The sequence below is a fragment of the Strix aluco genome, chromosome Z (genome assembly GCF_031877795.1).
Source record: "Strix aluco isolate bStrAlu1 chromosome Z, bStrAlu1.hap1, whole genome shotgun sequence".
In the NCBI taxonomy this organism is placed as follows: Eukaryota; Metazoa; Chordata; class Aves; order Strigiformes; family Strigidae; genus Strix; species Strix aluco.
The window spans coordinates 81,613,169-81,637,777 of NC_133971.1; the positions used below are offsets into that span (position 1 = coordinate 81,613,169).

The 24,609-nt window shown below is 40.6% G+C and overlaps 1 protein-coding gene across 2 annotated transcripts in view; it reads left to right on the top strand.

Annotated features, from left to right (window-relative positions):
• Positions 1 to 1,834: 1,834 nt before the first annotated feature.
• ITGA2 (integrin subunit alpha 2) overlaps positions 1,835 to 24,609 on the top strand; it is a 69,922-nt gene continuing 47,147 nt past the window's right edge. Inside the window, exons 1-2 of one of the 2 annotated variants that reach the window (XM_074813715.1) lie at positions 1,835 to 1,949; positions 20,692 to 20,815. In XM_074813715.1, coding sequence (XP_074669816.1) covers positions 1,901 to 1,949; positions 20,692 to 20,815 — 173 coding nt within the window. In that variant the 5' untranslated portion in view covers positions 1,835 to 1,900. Of the gene's footprint in view, positions 1,950 to 20,615; positions 20,816 to 24,609 lie in introns of those variants that run through there. The other variant, XM_074813714.1, reaches the window with a different exon arrangement.

A 24,609-nucleotide genomic window follows, 5' to 3' on the forward strand; every position in this document is an offset into this window, starting at 1 on the left:
AGTCTGCAGAGGTTATTTTAGGGTGGGGCAGAGGGGGATTCTAGGTTTATTTCATCTATTAAGAAATCATTTTTCTCTATGCTGTGGATTTTTTGTTTGTTTGTTGTTGTTCTTTCATTAGCATCCATTAATTAGTGTTCTTCTTCCCTGTGGAAGCACAGATTTTCCTCCTTGTCCCAGAGCTTTAACATATTTATACACTCAGTGCAGAGAGGAAGAGAAGCAACCAGAGCGGCTTGCCTGCTCACAATTTGCCTACTGGTCACTGGATCGCACTTGGTGCTGAAGCTGATGTTTCTGCCTTGGGTATCTGCGCCTTGGATTGTCTGTTTGCAGGGCTTCTGTGACACCAGGAAGAGGAAGCCCAGGGACTGCTCTGAGAGACACGTGAGTCATTCCTGGTATTGACTGACCGAGGACTTCAGAGTTCAAAGTGACAGTGTCTTGGGAAGTGTTCACAGTGAGTCCATGCGCAAGTTCATACATTAGGATGCGTAACATGTCTGTGTGTCCTAAAAGAGTAAATACATGAAAGAAATCAATGTGAGTTATACAGGGACAGGGCCCTGCTCTACTTCCATCAATGATTTTAATGTCCTGGAAGACCTTTCTTGAGCTACATGATGTCATGAGGAACCAATGTCCAAATAAGTACCTGTTGAACAATAGCACCTGTTGACAGGCTTTTTCATTTTAACTTAAAATTCAGATTCAGAATGTTAAAAAGAAATATGAAACTGAGAGAACACAGGTACTTTTATAGGACTCCTGAAATAAAAGCTATGGTCTGCGTCACACCTAAAAGGACCATGATGCTGAGAATGGGGAGAGAAGGAAGCATTGCTATTTCAGTTTTCTGAGCAAACTATCTTTTTCATTACACAATGTTAATGCCAAAAAGTTCAAAATTATTCAGCAGAAATCATTGCTACAAAATAGAATACATCCCATATGAAGAGGTAGTCCCACAGAGTTTGGTATTTACCAGAGCTGTGGGATAGAGAAAATGTTTTTCGAATACTCTGAACATGCAGTAATCAAACAGTGCTGACGAGGCTAGATAGGCTGAAAGCTGCACAGTACACACAGGTACCCTGCACTTTGCACTTCTTTCTGATTTCTTAGAAAGTTGAAATCCTCACCACCCTACTTTTACTGGTCTCGATTCACATTGTTTCCCTGGATATTGCCCTGGCACCTAAGCCAACGTAAGCAGTATGCTGCATCGGCAATACATCCAAATTACCAACTTCGAATCAGTTGGGTGGCAAGGCTCCGGGATCCTGTTGCAGTCCTGCATGGCTGCGGGCATATGCTGCAGGAATTTCATTTAAAAGGGAAGATACAGACTCAATGTCATTACATGTGCGATTTAATACTCGAGGAAGGCAGCCACTCTACGCTGTCACATAAACCCACGTTTTACCAGGACTCTGCATGTTTCTGACTCCAAATCTCGGGAAGAGGCATCCCCACCCCTCCAAAGTATTGTCTCAGGGTACCCGGGGCTGCGGCGCCGGGTCCTGCCGTGCCGGTCCTCGCCCCGGGACGCCGAGAGCGGGCGCGGAGCCTGGGCCGAGCGCCTGTGTCTGCTCCAGGGAGCGAAACTGGGGGCGGGGGGGGGGGGCCGAAGGGGCAACCCGGCGGCAGAGTTTGCAGGGGACGGCCGGGACCCCGCCGGCGAGCACGGCGGGTGAGGGCGGGAGGGGGGCTGGGGACCTGCCTCCGGCCGCTCAGCGACCGCGGCGCGCAGGGGGCGTGGAGGAGGAGGAGGAGGAAGAGGAGGAGGAGGAGGAGGAGGGTATTTCGGAGCGGCGAGGAGCAGGTGGCGCTCAGTGCCGCGCTGGGAAGCGGCCAGTTCGGGAACGATATTGGCCTGGCCTCCACACCGCACCGCGCCATGGGCTCTGCGGCGCTGCTGCTGCCGCCGCTGGTCCTCCTCGCTCTGGGTAGGAGGGTCTCCCCGCTCTGGGAGGGTCTCCCCGCTCTGGGAGGGTCTCCCCGCTCTGGGAGGGTCTCGCCCCGCGGGCGCGGAGCGGGGGGCGAGCTCCGGCTGCGGCCGCCGCTTCTCACCGTGGCACCGGGGACGGGGCAGAGCCGGGCGGGGGGTGCCCGGCTGCGAGCGCCTCTGCCGTTTCTGGGCCAGGGGTGTGTGTGGTTGCGGCTGCGTGTGGAGTGCGGTGCACCGGCGGCGTTTTTAAAGGCGGTTAAACGCCTAAACTCCCGCGCTGGCATGGAGTTCACCTTTCCATAAAATGGAGTTGCGTGCGCTGGTGGGGGGGCGACGAGACGGGTGCAGTTTGATGGGTGAATTTGCGGTTATATAGTAGTTATGCCTTTCTGTAAGGGAAGAAGATATTCTCACTGTGGATGTTGTTCCTAATTTGCAAGATTCCTCTAGGTCTGTTCCCACCCTGTTGGGCAGATGTCGCTCCTTGGAAAAGGACAGGGAAACTTGAACCATCTCCTCCTTCTCTTGGCTGACTAAATCACCATTACATATATTTTCCTAGGAACTGTAAGGCATCATATTCACTTGCCATGAGCGAATCCCAAGCACTTCCAGAGTTTTAATATTGCTGTATATTCTCACAAACCCTTAATTAGCAAGTCACTGAAGAAGCAGCATAAAAATAAGTTTTCACTGATGAGCTGTTCCAACTTGTTCTTTCAGTAACTATAGCAAACACTGCAGTGGAATGTGCGGCTGCAGGGTATGAAATCAAATACAAAAATATTAACCTGCAATGAGATCTACAGTATACAAACAACCTGGTAAATTTTTTAAAAAGTCTTAAAAGTATCAGTGGGCAAAACATTCACTCTGCACTTTTGCTTAATCCATCTTTTATTCTCCTGGTTACAGTCGCTGCACACCAGGACTATTAACATGCCTGGTAATTCATGGGGTCTTAGGATTTGCAAAGGTTTGTCGAGCGGTGCTGAAAGCAGAAGGACTGATTGCAAGAGGAGTATTCGGTAATGAGACTGACAATGGTCCACCTTGTTCAGGCACTATTCACGATTTGTCTTCATTTATACAGTTGAAAGCTGTCATAATTCTGATTTCAGCTATGTCATGACATCTGATGTTAGTGCATGTAATTGCTGAGTTAATACTCACTTAGGCCTTTTTGATCCTGTAGTAGAAGGGAAGAGAAGGTTTCAGGGTGGGAGAATTTGCCCCGAGTGACTTGGAGTCCTGGTGTGGTGGTACTGTTATAGCTTTCCCATAATAATTTTAAAATTGTTTGAATTCTAATGAACTGTTTTACTTTCAAAGGGGATATTCTTGAATTTAATTGTGCTAGCTTAGCTGATTTAGTCAGAACTTCAAGAAAATATTACGAGTTTATTTTAAACTTCATTTTATATCAGTATATTCACTTCTGAATTATCTACTATATTAAATGGACCACACCAGGGTATTGCTTTATTGTGTCTCCAAATTCAACCAAAAGTAAAGGTGTGGACTATTCATTGTTGGTGTGTACTTCTGTGTTTGGAAAGTCATTGAGACTTTGTGGATGCTACAAGAAGAAAGGAATAGAAATGCAATAGAACTACTGTTTTGATATTATGACTTTGCTACCAACTTTGTTACTCATTGGCCAAAAAGTATATAGCATACAGAAGTAGATGATGGTAAGAGGAATAACAGTACATGAAGGACTTAATAGGGCAACCTATACAACAAAACCTGATGCTTTCTGTTGTAACACACCGCTTTTAGCTGCTTATAGGTTTGCCACATCTAATTCTTTAAATTTACATATTAAGCATCCATTTTTTTCCTTAGTCTGTTCTTAAAAATCAGAGCCAAAGTAGATCAGCTTTTTCTGAGGGTGAGGCCAGTGGAAAATACAGTAGCTTTCCTCGGCTCAATTCTGGTAACATTTTCTTTGGAAAGCTCTAGTGCCCTCATGCTTCAGAGTAGATATTTGAAATTTGGCAGGAAGGTGCTATTTGCATCGTCTTGAAAATCTGCCTAAATTTGGCCAAGTAACAAATCATTGGAAAACTGCATTCCCCTGGAAAGTAATCTATTTTTATCAGCTTGATTCTAATGTAAATTCTGTCCATCCTTGGTGTGGAGCTCGGTCAGACCTCCTCTGTTACTGGAGTTGTAGTGAGGTGTATCTGTTTGCAGGTGTAGACCTAGACCTCACTCAAATACAGAAACTCTCGTGTTCTCATGTTCTTTGGTATTTTTACAGCAATCTCCCTTGTTGTTTGAGGCACTCTCCAGTTTGCTTCTGGATCCTGGTCCACTGATTTTCTGTACTGCATATTGTTAGCTGATTCCTGGGCTCTCAGTGAATCAGCTTGTTCTACCTTTTATGAGAATTATTCAGTTCGGAGTCAGTTCTCAAGCAGTAATGTTGGAAGACAATGACTAGTGGAGGGAATCAAGTTTAGTGTGACCTCAGCTGTATTATCTCAGCAGGCCTTCACATTCAAGCCCACCACACACCTTCCTCCAGCAACCCAGGATGTGATTGATATAACTGACACATTCTTAAAATACCCACTCTGTGAAGCACACATCCCTCTCATGATCTAACTCTGAAGTGAAAAATCACAGCTAAATAAGGGTTATGTCTTTTGGGCCACAGGTGTACCACTTGAGGACCACGAGTCCTCAAGCCTCCCTGTGGGACTCAGGCAGTCTGAAGGAGAAAGCAGCCCTATCTGAAATTGGGAGGGGGGAGGTTGTCTGAAACTCTGGATAGAATCCAGAATTTCCAAGTGTAACCCCTTTTCTGTTTGGTATGTATGTGACCCATGCTGATGTAAATCATCCCGTTGTTCTTGGGGACCTTGTTGGCAATGGGCTGTAGAGCTACCTAGAGGGGTAGGAGAGGACCCCACTAACATAGTCTTTTTCTTTAGATCACTTTTGTTTAAACTGGGATGAAAGTTGTGATAAAAAAAGATCAACAGAGTTTAACATGCAAAAGTTAGGAAGTGCCTGAAATAAGTTAGCAACCTGGATTTGTCTTATCATCAATGTGTCATGCTGTTGCTGCCTGTGGACAGGGAAAGGTAGTGTGATTAAAGAGGCTGGGACTCCTGCCTTGCTTAGATTTGAAATTAGAAGATGTTCTATGAATGAGGAAGAAAGATAGGATGAAGAGAAAGGAATACGTTTTGTTTTCCCTTGCAAAATTGGATTCTTTCTCTCCTTTTTTATCACAAAAGCCGAGTACAATTTCAGGCGAGTAATTTAAATCAAATCTTTGACATGTGGTTGGAGCTTTTGTGTTCCTCTCTTTCTCTTTGCTCAGCCAGGGGTTCTCAAAACTGAAGCTGCGTTTTCACGATCTGGTTAAGCTGACCTGAATGTGGGGCTGACGCTGCAAGGACATTTTGTCCATTCCTGATTGCATGTTCCCACCAGCTTCCCTGTGCTACCACTGGGGCTTGGTCTGGGGAACAGGTCAGGGACCCATTTGCCTGAGTAGTTTTTTCCCTTTTTTGGGCCAGGTCGGTGTTGGAGATGAGCTAAACTGATTCTGTTCGCTTGAGCAATTTATTTAAGTGTTAGTGCTGGCATAGGGGACAGTCAGAGCTTGTGGCCAGAGGAGGGAGGGAAGTTGGAAAAGTCCTTTTCACTGGTAGCCAGCACTTCCACTGGCTTGAGCTGGTTGTGGAAGTTCATCTTGACATGCAAAGCTGCTGTGAATTCACAGCTGTGAATGAAGTCAATGGAAATTGTATTTTGAATGTGCTAAGTATTCTGAAAAAAATAAGGTTTTAGCTATACCACTAGATATCCAAAAATAGTAAGTAATTTTGACCTTAATCTCTTTTTTTTTTTTTTTTTAATGGGGCTAAGGATGATCTCTCATTTCACTTTTTCACTTGAGTGTTGAAAAATAAATTCTCTGCACTTGAAAATACTTACATGCTTATGGTCAAACTATGTGTAGATGAATCCGCAAGGAAGCTGCTAATGCAGTAGGTTAAAATATTATACGTAAAAAGTACAAGGCCATGTACTGAGCATCAAGGACTAAACTGATAACTGAATAGCAAGTGAAAATTGCATATTTGGTGCAATAAATGAAGTCAGAAGTCCAGGTGAGAATGCAGTGTGTGATCGTGACACACACATCAACTTAAAGCTGTGCAACTCATCTTAATTTCTGCCTTTCTTCCTCTTTGTGATCTTTTGTTACCTTGCTGTTTTATTATCATATTTGTGAGTAATGTTAATGTTAAAAATCATTGTAAAATCTGGAGGTTGTTTGAAAGCAGGACCCACCAGTGAACTCTTCTTAAACTGAAACTATCGCTAGTTTTTCCTACTTTAGGAGAGTTTGTTAGGTAGTAGAAGCGTTATTATATATTATTTTTGGAGTTTTGCCTTTCACAGCATTGCACACTGAAGTAAGGCTTCATTCATACTGTATTACAGGACTTGTATTTTGCACAAATTATGTTTATTTTAGAAAGTATACAGGGTATTACCATCACACTTCTAAACACATTAACAGTTAATATTTATTTGTGCATAATTTGGGCAAAGTCAACATGAGACCTTACCAATAAGTTTTAACCGTGTGCTGTCTGGCTCTGGAACAGTTTTTGAATTGTTCTTTGCTTTTTCGATTCAGTGACACAGAATTTTGATTTAAGAAGTCAAAGAAGTAAAAGGACTAATACTCCCTGGTTTTATTGTGTTTCTTAGCCACTACATAAATGTTATTCATTGTGGTCTTTCTTCACTGTTAATTTTTAAATGAATGAAAGTGGGTTTTGCATATACTTCATGTCTTAATGTCAAAACAGCTAAAAGTGAATAAAATACTTTCCTTTAGGGTTAATGCAGGTAAAAGGGAGTTTCGACATCTTCAGACAAGTAAAGCAAGTCATTTTCCCCAGCAGAAATCTTGAGCAGTCTCTATCCAGTGTTGTTATTTTCATTTAAAGGTTTCCTTTGTTAGGCTCTGTGCAGGCCGGTTCCCATTTCCATGGTGACCATGCCGAAATGCAGACGGGACACAGGCTGGATTCTCGTCGGTGTAGCCATGCACTTGCATACCAACACATGTTATCTGCTTGGCTTAGGACATTTCCATTAGCAGTTTTAATGTTTAGGACTTCTTTTTCACATAGTGATCTCTGGCTCTGTGATACTGTGCTGTGTTAGGATTTCAGACCTTGTACAGCGAGAGAAAGCAAGTTGATAAGCTTATTTTTTATGTAAATAAATTGGTCATGCTGTTCCCATTCAGGTTAATCTGGGATGTCAGAGAAATGTCTCAGGCTTGGTTTTCATCTCTGTTAAAAAAGATAATGGAGAAGAATTTTTATTTATAAACCTTTAGGTGAAAGACTGACACGTATCTGTACTAAATAGTTATATGAACATACCACCTTCCCAAGGCACTGATAAAAGAATAATAAAAATAAATTAATGTGAATTACAGGGGTTAAATTATACCTTCTGTCTGTATTGGCTGAGCACGTGTGTGTATATCCCTGTAAAGCAATATGCAATAATATTCTTCCTGCTCAAGCAGTGCTCATTTTCTGGAGGTGGAAAATACTAAAGGCATGTAGTGGAGTCAGCATGAGCTGTGAGCATTTCCATTGCTTCCAAGTCAGTCTAGGAGTTCTGAATTACCAAATAAACTCAGTATTCTGAGTGCTAGTAATTGTTACTTTGAGTTAGTCCCTGAACAGCATTTCCGGATCTTCGGAGGACTAAGTTAGTTTTATTTTCTCCTGGACATGCATATTTTTAAAAAATCTATGACTCGCATATTATTCAGGACTTAAAAGAGGAATTATACAGGCAGAGAAGTAAGGTCAACACTGACTCTTTGAATGCAGGACGAGCAAAGATGTTTTGTGTCTAACCGAATGGCATCTGCATGGTTGAATGTCACACATGATAAATGTCACAGATTCCTTTGTCCCTTTCAAATTACTGGTAGACCGGGTGAAGGGCTTGGAAGCTATGCACAAACCTGGTGGAACTCTCTTGCCTTATTCACTTTGAATCCTGCTTCCAAGTTCATCATTCTTCCTTTATTTCATACAGGATGTTTTTTTTAATCTCACAATCTCCTTGGCTAATACAGTTGGTTATTTCTAAAGAACAGACAATAAAGAAATCTTGAGGAAAATTACTGGTAACAGCACACTTCTGGAAGGGAGCATATTGCACAATGGAAATATCTAAGGAAATATGGAGTTTGAGGATGGGGGTGGTGGTGGGAAAAGTTTGAATTAGGTTTTTACCTTTTATCCATCTATCTGCCTGTCTAGCTATCAGTCTCAAATATAAGTGACCCTTAAGCAAGAAAGCTGGTAGTAGCTGATGCTGTGTTAAGGCTGTGACACAAAGCTGTATGTAACAATAAGACTGCAGATGCCCAGGCTGTGTGAGCTGCTGGATTACCCAGTAAATAGCTACCTCAACTGACTCAAGATCAGACTTCTTATCTGAATGAGGAATAGTCGACCTGTGCATGGCTCACATGAGTTTAGAGCAGTGATGGATGCCATTACGAGAAGCTGTGTACCCAGCACTTTTTTGGGGATGTGTTTGTGTCATGCTCTATGCTGCCTGGAGTAATTTTTGCTCAACTGCAAAAGCACACCAGATAAGAAATTCTGCTTCATTATGTAATCTGCTGAAGCAACAACAATCTGGATTTTAATCCTAAATTTAGTCTTGACTGGTCCCGTTCTCTTAGGTAAATGTCTATGTAGGTGTTCATATCAGGGCAACCTGTGTCGAGAGTTAGTGGCCTAGTTTCTTAATAGCAACATTCTACAATAAGGAACGTAAACCACAGAAGAATCCCCTTGATAGACACTTGTCTGAAGCAGAAGCAAGTGGGGTATCTTGTCTGTGGGCAAGATGTCCTAGGCAGTTACCAAATATCATTGCAGTGGAGGGTGTGTGACCCAAATATTTCTGTGCCTGTATCCTTATTTCCATTTTCTATTTGAGGAGAGTGGTAATTGCTAACCGAAGAAAGGCACAACATTTTATTAAATAGTTTTTCACCAATTCTACTTTCTTAACTGGAAATTCTAATAAGACAATAAGAGTAGTGCTCTAATAATGAACTTGAGACCAATATAATCCAGTATTCCTACTGTGTAGTATAAAATTCAGTCTTTATGTGCAGTACTTAGACACACATAGAACTGATTGGATTTACAGATACTAAGTTTGGATTTATCTGAAATTTCTCAAATGAGAACTTAGCTAACCTTTCCTAAGTGGAAAATTTTAAGTGGCCTGATACTTTGTCTAACTATGCCTACCAAATAGAGGTTCCATTTAAATATGCCTGAAATACATATAGGTCAAATTTAGAATAGCAGAAATGACTGAAAATTAAGTAACTGTCTTAAGATGGACAAAACAACAAACAGAAAAAAATCCAGCAGCACTGCTTGTAGTCCTTTAGTAGCTCTGCTAATAATAGTTATCCAATTTACTCTAGCCAAATATCCTTTCATTTCACTGTTTCTACTTTCCCTTTTTATTGGGTTGTGGTTTTTTTTTTTTTCCCCAAACTGCCCAAAGCCAGTTCATCATATTGAACAGTAAAAAAAATACTTTAAGAGTCTCTGGAGTTGTCTTTCTGAGAAGTTGACAGCTACAATAGACTTCACTTCTCTGAAGACAAAAAGCAACTGTTCTGCTTTTGTGGAAGCAAGTATTATCTCCAGAAAACTCTTCTTGAATGTACATGGGCCCTTCTCTCTGACCCCAAAATGTACAATGGCTGCATTTTACAAAAAAAGATAACTTCTTTCTGAACTCTGACTAGAGATAGCCTGTCACCCACCTGACCACAGGCATCTGGAATCACCAGAGTCTGGTGTGTGGGCTGAGAGCTGGAGGAGGGCAGCCTGGCTGCAGCCCCACTTCATCTGAAACCTGGTCCCCCTGCCCCAGAGGGCAGAGTTAGGTGCCTTGGACTTGGCAGAGACATGCAGGCACTTTTAAAGTGCACAAAAAATATTTGCTTGCAAAGCAGGAAAGCAGTGGGAGTGTTTGAACTCCATCCTTCTCGGGCACCTGCATGAGGGACCTCCTTCCCCTGAGGTCAAGGGTGGGGAAGAATTTTGGGAGGTAGGTGTCTAGTTCAGCTTTTTTTCAGGAAGTAGCTGCCTGATAAGTGATGGTAATAGTCACCTGAGAAATGTGGGCTTAGTTCTCCCTTGAGGCTCATGGCAGTGTAGACTCACCTCTCAAACTTTTCCAGAAGCATCTTTGCTACCAGGCAAAAAAGTAGTCAGAGAAGCGCTGTCTCCCTTTGCTATTGAAACCAGGTCTCAGATCATCCCAGGATGCATATTTTGTTTCCAAGCAGACAAGCAAAGACACATCTTGCCTGTGGCCTGCCGTCTGGGGCACTTAGCTGGGAGGAGAGGAGTTCTGAGTTGGCCCTTTTGGACTGCTCATGTAATTCACATTTGGTAAATAGGCAGTGCATAAAGTTGTTTAGCTATTTAGTTAAATCCTTTAATTATTTAAAGCAGAATTTATTTCATCAGGAAGCATTCATTGCCTCTGGCCATGGTAGCAGAGTGGGTCTATGGTAGGGAGGATACCTTGGTCTTAGACAGGGGTGCTTCTACACCTGTATCATATTCTAAATTTTTATGTGACTTTGTACTATGAAGCCTAGATGACAGATAATTTTAAATTCATTCTGGGTTAGGCAGTTATTGAAGTCTGGACTTCCTGGTTTGTTTTTCTGATTCCAATGAGCTTAGGCACTATCTGATGCCAGAATTGATTGTTTCAATGCGCATTAAGGAGGAATTTCAGGTGAGTGATTGGGACCACCTACCTACAATTCAGGCTGACAGGCTGTGAACGCCCATTACAATCAGGGGAAAGAAATAGTTGTTAAGTCTGCTATAGGAAAACAAAAGTTCTGATAATTATAGCTCTTCCAACTATTGTGTTATATATCCTGTGGTGCTTTGGAGGTTTTCTTGTTGCAGGAAGCTGATTTAGCAAACTTTCTAAAGCCAAGGCTGTTCTTGTTTCTGGGGCTGTCTCTTGACAGCACAGAGATCTGAGGTCCCAGCTAGCTCTTGAGAAGCTGAGGGAGGAACAGGGCCCTAAATGTGGTGTCCTAAATGGCATGATGGCAGAATTGCTCTCAAGCCACTGCAGTCCTCATGCTGCAGACTGCGACACTGGAGTGGCAGAGAGATCCATAGTGATATAGTATGATATAATACACTAATATGTTATAATAAACTGAAATTTTCATATAGCCTAGAGTGTGGTATGGGTAGGGAAATAGACAGCTTTGGTTGTTTTCCTGTCTTCTTTATACCTGTATGCAAACATGCATTTTCATGTGTGTACAAACATGTTTTTGTAGCAGCTGAGACGAGAAAATGGGGTATAGAGATAGCAGTCACATCAGTTTTGGTGTGATGACTTGCATTTCCTCTGTTGCAGTCATAATGTGTCTCATGCTTCTCTGACTATATTTGGAAATATTGCTCATTTGAAAAAAGGGTCAACAACTGATAATGTGGACACAAGGAAAGAGAATTTGTTGGAGTGAAATGCTGCTTGAAAAGTCAGGTTTTATCATAGGGAAGCATGTGCAGTTTTTATCATCGTTACTTGTGAAGCCCATGACCTAACTGTATGTATAACATATATGCATGTACAGCCTGTTAACGTCATGTAATTCTAATCTCTTCGTGGTAATACTGAGAACAATTGTGGTACTCTAAGGACAAAGCTGAAGCAATCCTGTTTGTTATACCAAGATAAAAGAAAAGCTGCAGGTCATAGTAAAAAGATGGAATTTATGTGAATTTTCTGTAACACAAAGTTTTTCTCACTGAACTTAATGATGGAAACATGCCAGGATAATAAATTTGAGTAGGCTTGAATACTTGCTGCCTTTATTAAAAACACATAGGAAGTTGTCAGTCCTGCAAGAACTGCTCTTAGTTAAGCATTACTTTGTAATCAGTTGTTGTGTGTACAGTAGGTTGTTGAGAATTCTTAACTCCAGATGAAGAGAGCAGCTTATTTGTCTGCTGTGGGAGCCAAGGAGGGCAATGTGTGGGCCCAAAATAGGGAGTTATGAAGAGAAAGACAAGTCTTTTGGAGTAAGTAATGCACTCATGGGTAAATTTAATGAGCTCTCTAACTTTGCAGCAATGCCAGAACAGTAAAATAGACAGCACCTGGTCATGTTATCCCAGTCTTTACAACTTTTCATTCACAATTTCTGTGTTATATCATATTTGGGTTGCTTTTATAGCAGGTTATTGGTAACTCTTCTTGGATCATAAACAGTTGTAATTGAAAGGGAGTGACTTAGGCTTTCACACACTCGCAGGCTTTCAGGCTGGAAGCTGACCTACTTCCAGGAAGAAGCAGTCAGCCAACTACGCCAAGAAAACTTGTTGGAGGGAGGGAAAGGACGGGAGGAAGAGGGGTGGGAGGGAGGATTTGTTACTAAATGAGGCATTGTTTTTCCTTTCTTCTGGGTGTTGGGTTTTTTTTTTTGTGGCCTATAACTTATTTCTACACTAAACGTTATAATCTCTGTTAATTATTAAATAGTTTGAGATACTGTAGCTGATGTGAAGAAAATGTCAGTCTCAAGGTAAAAGAAAGTAAAACAAATAGATGAAGCAGTAAAATGAAGACTTGCCTTTTCAAGTCTCTGTAAGCATAATGAAATATCAACAAAGCAACTGAAGTGAGGACTGTAAAACACTCTGACTTCTGGTATAAAAATTCCAGTGTCTTGCCAATCATGTTCTTTGTTCCTTTCGATTCCTGTCAGAGGTTCGCATTGTCTTTATTTAGAAGGTTGTTCTCAATAAGAAATCTCTTCAATCTGAAATAAAAACAGATTAACTGTGACTATAAAACTGCTGCCACTTCAGTACATGAGCTGAAGATACCTACGTGCCGTTGTGAGTATATACTGATGAGATTCTGCATATTGAAGAAAAAAATTACAAAAAAATACAGAAGTAAATATATAGGAGAAAACTAATGAGAATATATTTTTTGATTTACATTGATCGTATTGGGTGAAGGTTAATATACGTTTCCAGATTGAATTATAAGTAGTCCTCTATTTTCCTGCATTAAGTGGGCTGGATTCCACATAGCCCTGGCTGAGTATACTAAAGATATATCAAAAAGATGTTTTATATTTATGCTCACTTACAGAAAAGCCCCAAACTGTGCAACCAATATAGAATTACTTGTTTTGCATGAAAATGCAAAATTTGATTTGATGTCATTATCTATGCGTACACACAATGCACATACCAATACAGTAAAGCAGATCAGGCTGAAGACTTGTATGTTAGCAAAAAAAATAAAGTGATTCCTTTTTTGGACAGATTTGCTACCTAAACAAGCTCCTTGCAGGGAGAATTGCTTGGTGGCTTTGGAAAGCCACAACGAAGAATATCTGTACTGCAATTCAATAGAGTAAAGTAGCTTCATGCTGCTTGTTCTGTTCTTTATGTATCCACAGTCTTGCCAATAAAACCTTCAAAACACAATACCTTATGAAAGCTCATTTTTAATATGGGTTGTTCATTCTGTAAGAATAGTTGGCTAATTTCAGTTGGATTATTGCTCTGATAACATAGATTCTGAATAATAAGGAGGTAACTTTTTACTCTTGCACCAAAATGTTTTGCCTTTTAATAAGAAGCAATGAAGTAACACTAAATGTATTTACTATGAAGCAAATACTACTTGACTACCATGTTTCATAACTTTATTACTTTCCCTTCCTGCCATCACTCCACCTTTTGCCTAATATTTCAAGGACAGTAGGTGAATATAGTGCCAACAGTATCTGTAGGTGCCTGTACTCCATTTATTAACTTTGGAACCTGTGAGCCAATTAGAGCAAATTTTTGCAGAGGGATGAAAAAAATAACCAGTTGGGTATTGGAGTGAGACAAAATTGCTTTTACAAGTTCCCTGACAACTAAGGAGATCCAGTGCACCTTTGCACTATACAAAACACCAGAAAATCTACCCGAAAGAGAGCCCTTAGAAATACTTCAGTCATGGAGAAAGCTTGAACCAGAGTGTGCAATCCTCTGTGAGACCAAGTCAGCGGAAAGCAAGAGTTACGAGTTCTCTCATCCCTCCCATCCCTTTCTTTGCCCCTAGTGGGGTCTGACAGGCTTCAGGGCCCTGCCAGTCTGTGTTCTTTGGAGGAAGAAATCTTTTAGACCAACTGGAAAATCTGTGTGGAATTTGTAGTGGCTCTTTTGGAGCAGTTTAACATAATGGACAAAGTAAACCCCTCTTCTGGAAAGAATAGATACTTTAAAAAATGCTAGACTAGGCAATTAAGGCAATGTAGGCTGTATACATCTTACTGGCTGCCAATCTGTGAAACTGCTTCAGGAAACAGACAATAGTCCAGTGGGATTTTCTTGACATTATTTTCCAAAACAATGCATGGACTAAAAAACACATGCAAGGCTGCGTGTAATGCTGTCTTGGTTTTACCGTAACGCCAGGTCAGGGCCTTGCTCTTCTTTACTGACCGTAGTCTTACCCCTTCCACCCCCAAACCCCACAGCGTGCTGATGACCTTGGGTTTGTGTTAGTCAGAGTCTGCTGCCCTGTTGGAGACTGCATGAGGGGCAGCAGAGGGGAGCTGCCCACAGGAGCTCTTTCTGTTCCTTCTCCTGGCATCCTTACTGGTGTGAATGCTTGCTCATAAAGACAAATGGTTGCTTAGCTGGCTTATAAAACAAACTTTTTCTGTTTTATAGCTAGTAGTGTCTTGAAGTAGCGAACACTATACTGTTAAGGAAAAAAAGTGATGAAGTTTCCTTCACTGTAAAGTTTCCTACTGGCAAAATAGATAAATTTAAAACTACTGTGTAGTGTGAGGTGGATCCTTACAGACTCAGTGTTCAAATTCCATCATGTTGCCTCTTTTCTTTATACTGTGGTTGCTAGATGTGTTTGATGCAAGTAGTAAGTAATAGCAGCAGCAAATGCCTCTATTTGACTGGATATTTTAATGAGAAGTGAGACTTAGCGTAATTGAGTCTGTATGACTATGGGATTCTGTCATATATTGCCATCTTAAATTGGACCATCACCTTTGCAATGTAGTATAAAGTGATTGAAAATTCAATTTTACTATTTAGACTGAAAACAAACTGATAGGTTTATTATGACTTATGACACAAAATGTAGACTAATAATATTTTTAGTGTATTTTATTAAACTTTCATAAACTTCTTTCACAAACCAAGTAATCACACAAAATCTGATTTCATTTTTCTCATCCAATTAAACATTTTTTTTGTTATACTGATTAATCTGAAGAATAGGTTACAATCAGAAAACTATTATAATCATGACATTAAAACTATTATAATCATGACATTAAATGATTGATTACCCAACAGACACTTTCTGCTTGCTCACTTTAATCTGTGAGCTTTGCTTACAAAATCAAAACAATTATAAACTGGGTGTACCTAATATGAGCTATTACTTCAGTAAACTTGTTTCAGCTTGTACTCAACGGCAGCAACAGAAGGCATTTTAGCTATCATTAGACATGTCATTTATAGTTACAGAAGAATTCCCACACGTTCAGACTTAAAGGTGCACAGTCAGAACATGCATTAATTTTTGTCCTACTAGAAGCAAGAAAATAGGGGTGCAGAAGTATAGAAGCAGCTATGCTACACTGCAGCTCCTGTGGTATACACTGCAATAATGCAGTTGCTGAAATACAGAAATTCCCAGAAAAAAAATGCCATGCAAAGAGATACTGGAGTTTATTGGAAAGCTTACAGTTCCTTTTATCCCATTAAGGATTTTTTTCTAACTTTTCTTGTCTGAGGTCTTATGTTGGGAGCTACTTTGCTTGATGAAGCTGTCGTCTTTAAATCAAAGTGCCCAAGCCCCCTACCCAGTCAGTGGGGAGGAACTGCTGCTTTTGAAGTCTGAATTCAGAAGGGCCTTCAGAAGCTTTAGACTTGTATCTGGCTTCCTTTGTTTCATGCAGTCTGTTTATTTGGCTGTAAATAAAGTACCATTTACAGACAGATGCTAGAAAGTGGATTTTTACTTGCCCGACTAATCTCTCATCGTGATCGTTAGGTCACAGTGTAGAAGTCTGTCACCAAAAGCTATTAAAATCCAGATACTGAATTAGTTTTCTTTATTTCAGGATTCTTAAATTATCAAAGTTCATTGCCTGAAGGCAGCAAGAGATACTGAATCTTTCCAGCCTAGAATATACAGTACTTTGAACGTAGATGCTTCAATGATTGGCACCATTTTAATGCATAAGAGACCCTCTTATTCTGGCACAGGCTTAAAATAGGTTTGAAGCAAACTTACTATTTTCTTGGTTTTTGGCTACAAATGCTTTCATTTCTTGTGCTGAATACTGTATTTAGATACATGTACAAAATAGATAAAAGACATCCTTATAGTGCAAGTGCTATATAAGAGGAGGAAAATAGCAGGAAAATACATAGTATATTATTGCAAGTTATATACTTGCTAGGCCCAAACTAAGTAGAATTTACGTGATGTGAATATAAAAATCAAAAACCTGCTAATGATTATAAAAATGTGGAATTTAAAATGACTGAAATATTCTGAAACTGTGGTTCACTTAATAATGTTCGTGGTGAGTCAGAGTGTATTTGCTAGCTTTTCTACTTTGATTTTGCAAAGCAGTCATGAGTGAGAGGCAAAGCTGATCCATAAGAATATTGCAGATGACAGCATGTCTTCAAAGGCGGGGTTTTCTGATTGCCTTTTTGCTCTTTTCTTTTTGCTGTCCTTGACTGGCTGCCTGGCCAGAAAGTGAGGATTTTAGAGGCAGTTCTGAGAAGAGACCTGTGGTCTGGCAGACATTTTTCCTATTATTCTGGGTAGAAATTCTTGCCCTCAAAGAGCAGTGCTCTAATGCTGCAGTAGTGCAAATGATTAAAAAGAATAAAATCAAGACCCAGTGGTAAATGGGAAGGATAGGTGAAATGGTTCAGTGAGGAGATCGGATGGGAGGCTGTGGAGAAAAAAAAGCATTGCTTCTCTAAGCTGTGATGAGGCCCAGAGGAACCTCAAGGAGCTAAAGCATCCCTGCGCTGGGCAAGACAGTCTCTTTGCTCCTTGGAATCAGCCCCAGTCTTGGAGAAAGCAGAGCCACAAGAGCATCCCTGAAAGGTCCAGGGAGGGATGCTGCAGCACCTGTGGGAGGGCAAGGGATGAGGTGGACAGGCAACATGTAACCCAGCACATGTTATATTGACCCCTGTCTAACTTGTCACAGCGCCCTAAGGGAATCTGAACCAGCCCTGGGACTTCCCTTCAAGCTGTTGGTTGTGACATCTGGTCTCTGTAGTTTTATCCAGTTCTGGAAATTTTTGCCCTGGCTGTAGCATTTAATAAAGCCCTCACCTTGGACACAATTTGAAAGATCTTTGATGCATTTGCACTGAAGTTGGCCAATGCACTTACAAGACACTTAGCAAAGTTACCATTTGGCTAGTGGTGTAATTTGCTAGTAACTGTATAACAGAGTCCAAGACAGTCAAGAGTTTTTCTCTAGATGTCATTGGATTTGAGGTCAGACTGGAAATGTTTATCATTCTAGGATACTTTTGGCTCTTCATTCAAAAGCCAGGGTTTATTTCTCTGTGTACCATGTAACTTGGAGAGTTGTTCTTCTGTATTTACATGTGGGATGGAATTGTGGCGTAGTCTCCTGTGGCCTCTGAGAATGGGGTGTTGCTAAATTGTGCTTTATTTCTGACTGAGGATTGTATGCTTTGAAAACAACAGACCCGGAAATAAACCTAGGATGTGACATGAGCAAAATATTTTGATAAAATGCAGGTATATTAGATCATAAAACAATTACTGGCAATAGTCAATATCTATCTCAACTCCTCTTTTCCCTCTCCCCAAAACCCAGATCTGAACTTTGAATATATGTGGTTGTGTTTAGTGACAAAAGTATTGCAAAACAGAGTGATATGTCTGTACATATCTCTTCTTCAGTCTTAAATAACATGACTCAAGAAATACACTTATCTCTAAGGATGTTTCTCAAGGAACTGTACTTTTAGCAGAGGGTGATTGCTCGCTTTCCAGAGGCCAGCTGTAGATAGTGGTTGTTTGAAATAACTAATATATGGTTTCCTGTTTTGAGTTCGTGGTAAAAAAGTAGTAAGTGAGTTGTATTTAGTCTACTGCTAGTAATGTTTGTGTTTTCTGTTCTGTGGGCAAAGGTACAAAATTTGTTGAAATTTTTTACATCTTGTGAACTTTGCCTGCAAACCTGTGGTTGTGATTTTAACGTTCTCAATATGATGTTGTTATTACTATTGCAGCTAAGATACTGTGATGGGCTGTTTTATGCTTATATAATCCCTGTTAACCTCTCTTCTAAATCTGGGTTTGGGACCTGGAAGAGAGTGATACCAATAGTGAGCTCTCTGTCCATCAAAACTAGAGAAACGCTTAAAATTTAAGCTTACATTTCTCAGATGCCAAAGATTGGCACATCTCTCCTTAAAGGGTCCCTGTTATAAGGGATTATCATAAAGGCTGTCACTTTACTACACAATGACTCGTACTAAATAATCAGTGTGACATACTTTGTGTGTAGAGCTGATAAAACTCTTTCTCTCTGGGCACACAGGAAGGGCGGGGAAACATGAGGGATGTTGTTTAAGCCATGCGCAACTCTGTAAACCTGCCTCAACTGGGCACCTCGGGCAGTAACTGCACAGTGCAACCACAGGTCATGACTTTTTCCATTGCTGCCATTTATGGAGGGTTGTCAGGAGCCGTAAGGTGTTCCACAGCTGGACTGTAGCTTATTCCTGGGTTCCCATCATTGCCTCAGTCCTTCCACCTCCAACTTGGGGGAGGAGTTATCTACTGCTGGCTATTAGGGCACTCTGTCCCTTTTCCTGCAGCTTCTGTAGTGGATATTCCCCTAGATGTCCACCTACAGCTCTTGATCAGAAAGAAATCAGGTCCTTTATGGATGAGGAGTGGACCTCCATGACCTGCAAACTCGTGGCACTTAGGACCTTGACCCAGCCCACACTGCCAGCTTCCCCTAAAATGGCATGGAGTGCCATACCGTGATTCCTAGGCACTCAAGTGCCCACAGAAAAGCAATTAATACCATGACCACAGAAAAGTGGAGTTTCAATGTTAGGTGTCATGATTTATTAATGTAGTTCTATCTTACATGTTTATATTTCTAAGTTTTCCTGTTTGGACAACTGTTGAGATTGTTTAGACTGAAAACAAAGGCTTCTGGCATGATAATGAAATGACTCAAAAATGTAGGTTTTCTGATGCAGTAGATAATCGGATTTTTGTTCCAGTGCTTCAAACATAAAGTTGCAGATAGACTCTAGAATACAGACAGTATTAACAGTTTCAGTCCGTTCATTTTCTTTTTAATGAAAACTGACTGGATGGCCAGGCCCAAAGAGTGGTGGTGAATGAATTCAAATCAAGTTGGTGGCCAGTCACGAGTGGTGTCCCCCAGGGCTCAGTATTGGGGCCAGTTCTGTTTAATAGAAAGCTGCCCGGCAGAAAAGGGCCTGGGGATGTTGGTTGACAGCCAGCTGAATGTGAGCCAGCAGTGTGCCCAGGTGGCCAAGAAGGCTAGCAACTTCCTGGCTTGTATCAGAAATAGTGTGGCCAGCAGGACTAGGGAAGTGATCGTCCCCCTGTACTCGCCACTGGTGAGGCCGCACCTGACATACTGTGTTCAGTTTTGGGGCCCTCACTGTAAGAAAGACATTGAGATGCTGGATGGAGTCTGTCCAAAGAAGGGCAACGAATGTGATGAAGGGTCTAGAGAACAAGTCTTATGAGGAGCGGCTGAGGGAACTGGGGTTGTTTAGTCTGGACAAAAGGAGGCTGAGGGGAGACCTTATTGCTCTCTACAACTACCTGAAAGGAGGTTGTAGAGAGGTGGGTGTTGGTCTGTCTCTTCACCCAATTAGCAAGTGATAGGGCAAGAGTAAATAGCCTCAAGTTGCGCCAGGGAAAGTTTAGGCTGGATATTAGAAAAATTTCTTCACTGAAAGGGTTGTCAAGCATTGGAACAGACTGCCCAGGGAAGTGGTTGTGTCACCATCCCTGTAAGTGTTTAAAAGATATGTAGATGTGGCACTTAGGGACATGGTTTACTGGTGCACTTGGCAGTGTTAGGTTAACGGTTGGATTGGATGATCTTAAAGGTCTTTTTCAACCTAAATCATTCTATGATTCTAATGTACCGCAGCAGACCATTGATGAGTTTGCTGTGCCATAAACTTAACTTACACCTTAAGGTAAAGGAAAATAACAGACCTCTGAATCATATTTCTTGCCTCCCTTCAGCTAAAACATTCCCATTAGTTAATGCTGCAACTTTTGTCAAGGCAAACAGCGAATGAGTCAGTGATCTCTGCCCACAGTATTGCAACATGTAAAGAGTGCTAGACAGGCATTATGCATGGGCAGATGGGTACTGTAAGGAAAAGGCTGGGATTTTTTCTTGCACATGTCAAAGGCTACATTTTATTTTCCTGTGTCGGGGGAGCTGGCACAGATGAAGAGCCTTTTTCACTGGGATCAAAATTCTTCTTTAATTGCTTCTGTGATAATCATAATCTTTCTGTTAACAGGCATTCTTCATAACTGCTGTGAAGCCTACAATGTTGGACTCCTAGAAGCAAAAATCTTTTCTGGTCCATCGAGAGAACAGTTCGGATATGCAGTTCAACAGTTTACAAATGAACAAGGCAAATGGTAAGCAGTTTGAACAGCTTGTTATATGCCCAGTTAAAAGGTTAAGGAAAAAATTTTGCAACTCATTTTTCTTTTATAATTCCGCATTTCATTTAAATGCTTTCCAGCTAATTCATTTTTATATTAGAGGTATATTTTTATTCATAAATACTTATGTTATTAAAACAAAAGTTGAAATATTATAAGGACATATACATGTGAAGGTTCAGGCTTTTTTCTTTCACACAATGTGATCTGAAGTCTTTCTTTCTGTTAATCTTTACTTTCATCTCCAATACACCAGTTTCCTCAGACTCACAATTTCTGAAGAATTTTAACTCTCATTTCATTCCTTCTTGTATCAATAGCAACTTTGTTACACCTTACATATATGTGGGACATTTTTTCACTTTGACATTGCTGAGGTTAAACCGAATTATTAGGGTTTGGTGTTCTAATTATTAATATTAAAATTAAGTGAACTTAAATTTATATGACTTTGTCTGAAACAGTCTTCAGTGTTGCTTTTCAAGGGAAGGCATGTTTGGATATATATAATAACACAATCCTACCAAAGGCCTAGCGTCCACTGCATCTCTTCAGCCATAAAATTTGATGTGAAATCCACTGTTGCCACAACATTGGACTTAATAAGTAATTAGTAAAATATCTTTTCTAGTAATGTTGGTTTCAAAAAGAACTTTAAAATATTAACCCAGAGTAAGCCCATTTAGTGGTTTCTTCTCCTACAGCCTCAGCGACCACAAAGCTTAAGGTGTCTTTCATGGCAAGGACTATATGTCTGTAAATAGTTAAGTGGTAGTCAACTACTTCAAGTGGTTAAAACTATACATAGTTTCAAGTCTATAGCAGTAAGTCACACAAGTTATATATATTATCGTAAGCCAAGACATTTTAGATGTGCCATTCTCCATAGATCAAAACAGTGTCAGAACCAAAATAGCCACAAACTGGCATGTTTTCTTAAGTAATGACGGACAGATAGTAACTGAACATTTTTCAGTAAAAAGAAAGATGTCAAAATCTGAAATCCATGGAAATGCATATGAAAACATATTTTACAATTAAAGTTTGGAAAAGCCCGTACAAAAATATTGAGCTGAGACATTTATGCATAACCCTGCACGGAGACACTGTGCAGTTGCAATTGGTTGCATATACAAAGATGTAAGACTACCTAGATCTCACTGCATCTCCAGCATTACTGTGTTTACCGCCAGTGACCAGGAGGCAAAGTAAGAGGAGAGCAGAGCTGTATCCTCTGAACTAAGAGCTCAGCATTTCCTCTCCCTCCTTTGAGTAGGCTTCCAACCTACCCCCACGCCTCGCCTGATGTTGTGGTGGCTTCTCACCGTGTTTCTGCCCGCTCTAATTATGTGTTTAGTCACCCATAGATCAGAGCTCTTTTTTTTTTTTTTTTTTTTTAGAAAAACTTCTGTGTAAAGCCATCGAAGGAGAACATGAATGTCTGCCTGAAGTAAATTGAATGTTTTGACTCGTACATGAAGAAATTATGTTTTGTGTTTTATCCTTCTTCTGAGTTTTTCTGTAAGGAGTACTAGGTTTCAGACTTACCCAAGCTGTTTGTTTTATGTTTCCCTGTTTTATTTTCACTTCAGATGTAAAAACTCCTCCACTACCACTTTCTCAGGTAATGTGTTGTGGAGTTCAGGAAAGAAAGTAACTTTGGATTAACTTTTCCTATCTTCTCCCAAGTATATGAGTATTATGAAGCTGGGAAACTTTTCTGTAGATAGGCACTTCATCATTTGTTCTTTCAGTGCATGGTGTTTGACCATAGCTCCAAAAGTCAAGGATATTTTATCAGCTCTTGTTTGAGTAACCATGACTTGTTAGAGTCTTCAGTGAAGAAAAGCTCTTTCCAGTCTCTCCAGACAAGCTTAAAAAAAAATGTCAGTTATAGTGTAGTCTCTTGTTCTCCTCATTTCTAGGCTGTTTACTTTTTCAGGGGACAATAGAGCTTTTTCTTCTGTACATCATTAGAAACAAACAAACAAACAACACAACACTCAAGCTGCTCAGTAGAGTTGGTTTCTCCTATAAGCGATGTAGAGGCTGCAGTCTGTGTGCAGAGTGTTTGTTGACATGGCTGAACTAGGAGTGAGATAAACAATCTGAGCTTTGCATAGGATCGGGATGCTGCTTTTTGTCAGAGAGGACCATTTATCACCATATGTTTTTATGAAGAGACTGTTATTGTCCAGCAAGAATGTGATGCACTTGAAAACTCTGTTCAGGCTCACCACATCAAACAGTGCTGGGGTGGCACCTCTCTCCAAGGGAGAGGTTATCCAGAATCTGAGATCCACCAGAAATTTCATCACTTCCTAGGCCTTGCTTCTGTTAATAAAATCACATGATGCTTTATTAAAAACAGCTTTAACAATCCTGTAATCTCTCAAAGAGCAGAAAGGAGAGATACAGAAAAACAGCAGATGATAGTTATATTATTCAGCTGTATTTCTGGGAGGTACATCTCCTGAGGCAGTAAGGGCTATAGAAAATGAGAGGAGAATTTTTGGTGAATTAAGACTGCATGCATCAGTATGTTATCACTTTTGCTTGAAGATGAGCTCAGAGAGAAGAGGGCTGGCAGTCCATCTAGGAGTGCAGGGCTATAGAGGGAGCTGGTATGTGTTGGGAAGCTGTGACAGAAACCAGCAAGGGAGCCCCTTTTGTGTGGAGTCCGATGATCCAGGATAATTGGACACTGGTCTGCTGTGCATTGATGGGCATCGATGGCATGGGGTGCTTGTGAATAAGGACAAACTTGCAAGTCAAGCATAGCTCAAGCTTTTCACAGTGTCTAGTGGGAATTTCAAAACAGGAGCTCTTTAATGAACTCAAGGAAAATTGTGAACACCAAAGAAGCTCATCAATTAAAAAAGTTTACGCAGTCCCCCACACAAGTAATTAGCCACAACAGAAACATCATTCATTTTATGCTCTGGTTCTCCCTGTCATGAGGTTATCTGTATTTGAACCTTAAATTGAGACCAAATTCTCTGTTATTTTATAAACATAATCTTTTAGAAGGGTGGATGGTACCCTGTCAAGTTCATCTTGAGTGCACATGCCCTGAACAGCAGCTGATAGTACATTCTGCAAAGATGACAGTACTTCATGCTGAGATTTGGTTTTATATCTGTCTCAGGTGAGGAAGATTGAATAGCTGTATATAGCTGTTAAAATGCTTTTTCTCACCCATGTGTGTCTTGAGTCTGTGGATACATGCCACAACAGAGCTAAAATCTCAGTCTGCTGTTGAGGTACTGTTTAGTATCAGGTTGCAGCCACCCTGCTCATTTGTGTCTGCGTGCTTAGGATTTGGAATTTTTGAATTTAATTTTTGAATTTGTTATGATATTTTTCTTATTTACAATATTTTGTTTCATTACATACGTCAGTAATGACATCTTAATATGCACTGCCTTTACTGATGTATCACATAATCACTGTACCACTAAATAGTTTTAAAAATCATTGCATACTGCTCAGTAGTCATCAAAGCCCAGCAGCCTTTTGCCTGAGGTGGTGTGTTGCCTCTTCAGACCAGTAAGATATTTTGTCAAAAAGACACATTTCTGTAGCAATTTTTGTTGAAATCAATACATTTTCAAAGACTTCTGATTCTAATGAGGAGGGTAATTTCTGCCAACATTTTTTTTGGAGCAAAATGCTGCCATTGTTACAGCTCCATCTTTTCAGTGCCAGCACCACTGCTAATGTTGAGTTCTTTGCCCAGCTTTTCCTTCCCCCAACTGCATGCCCTA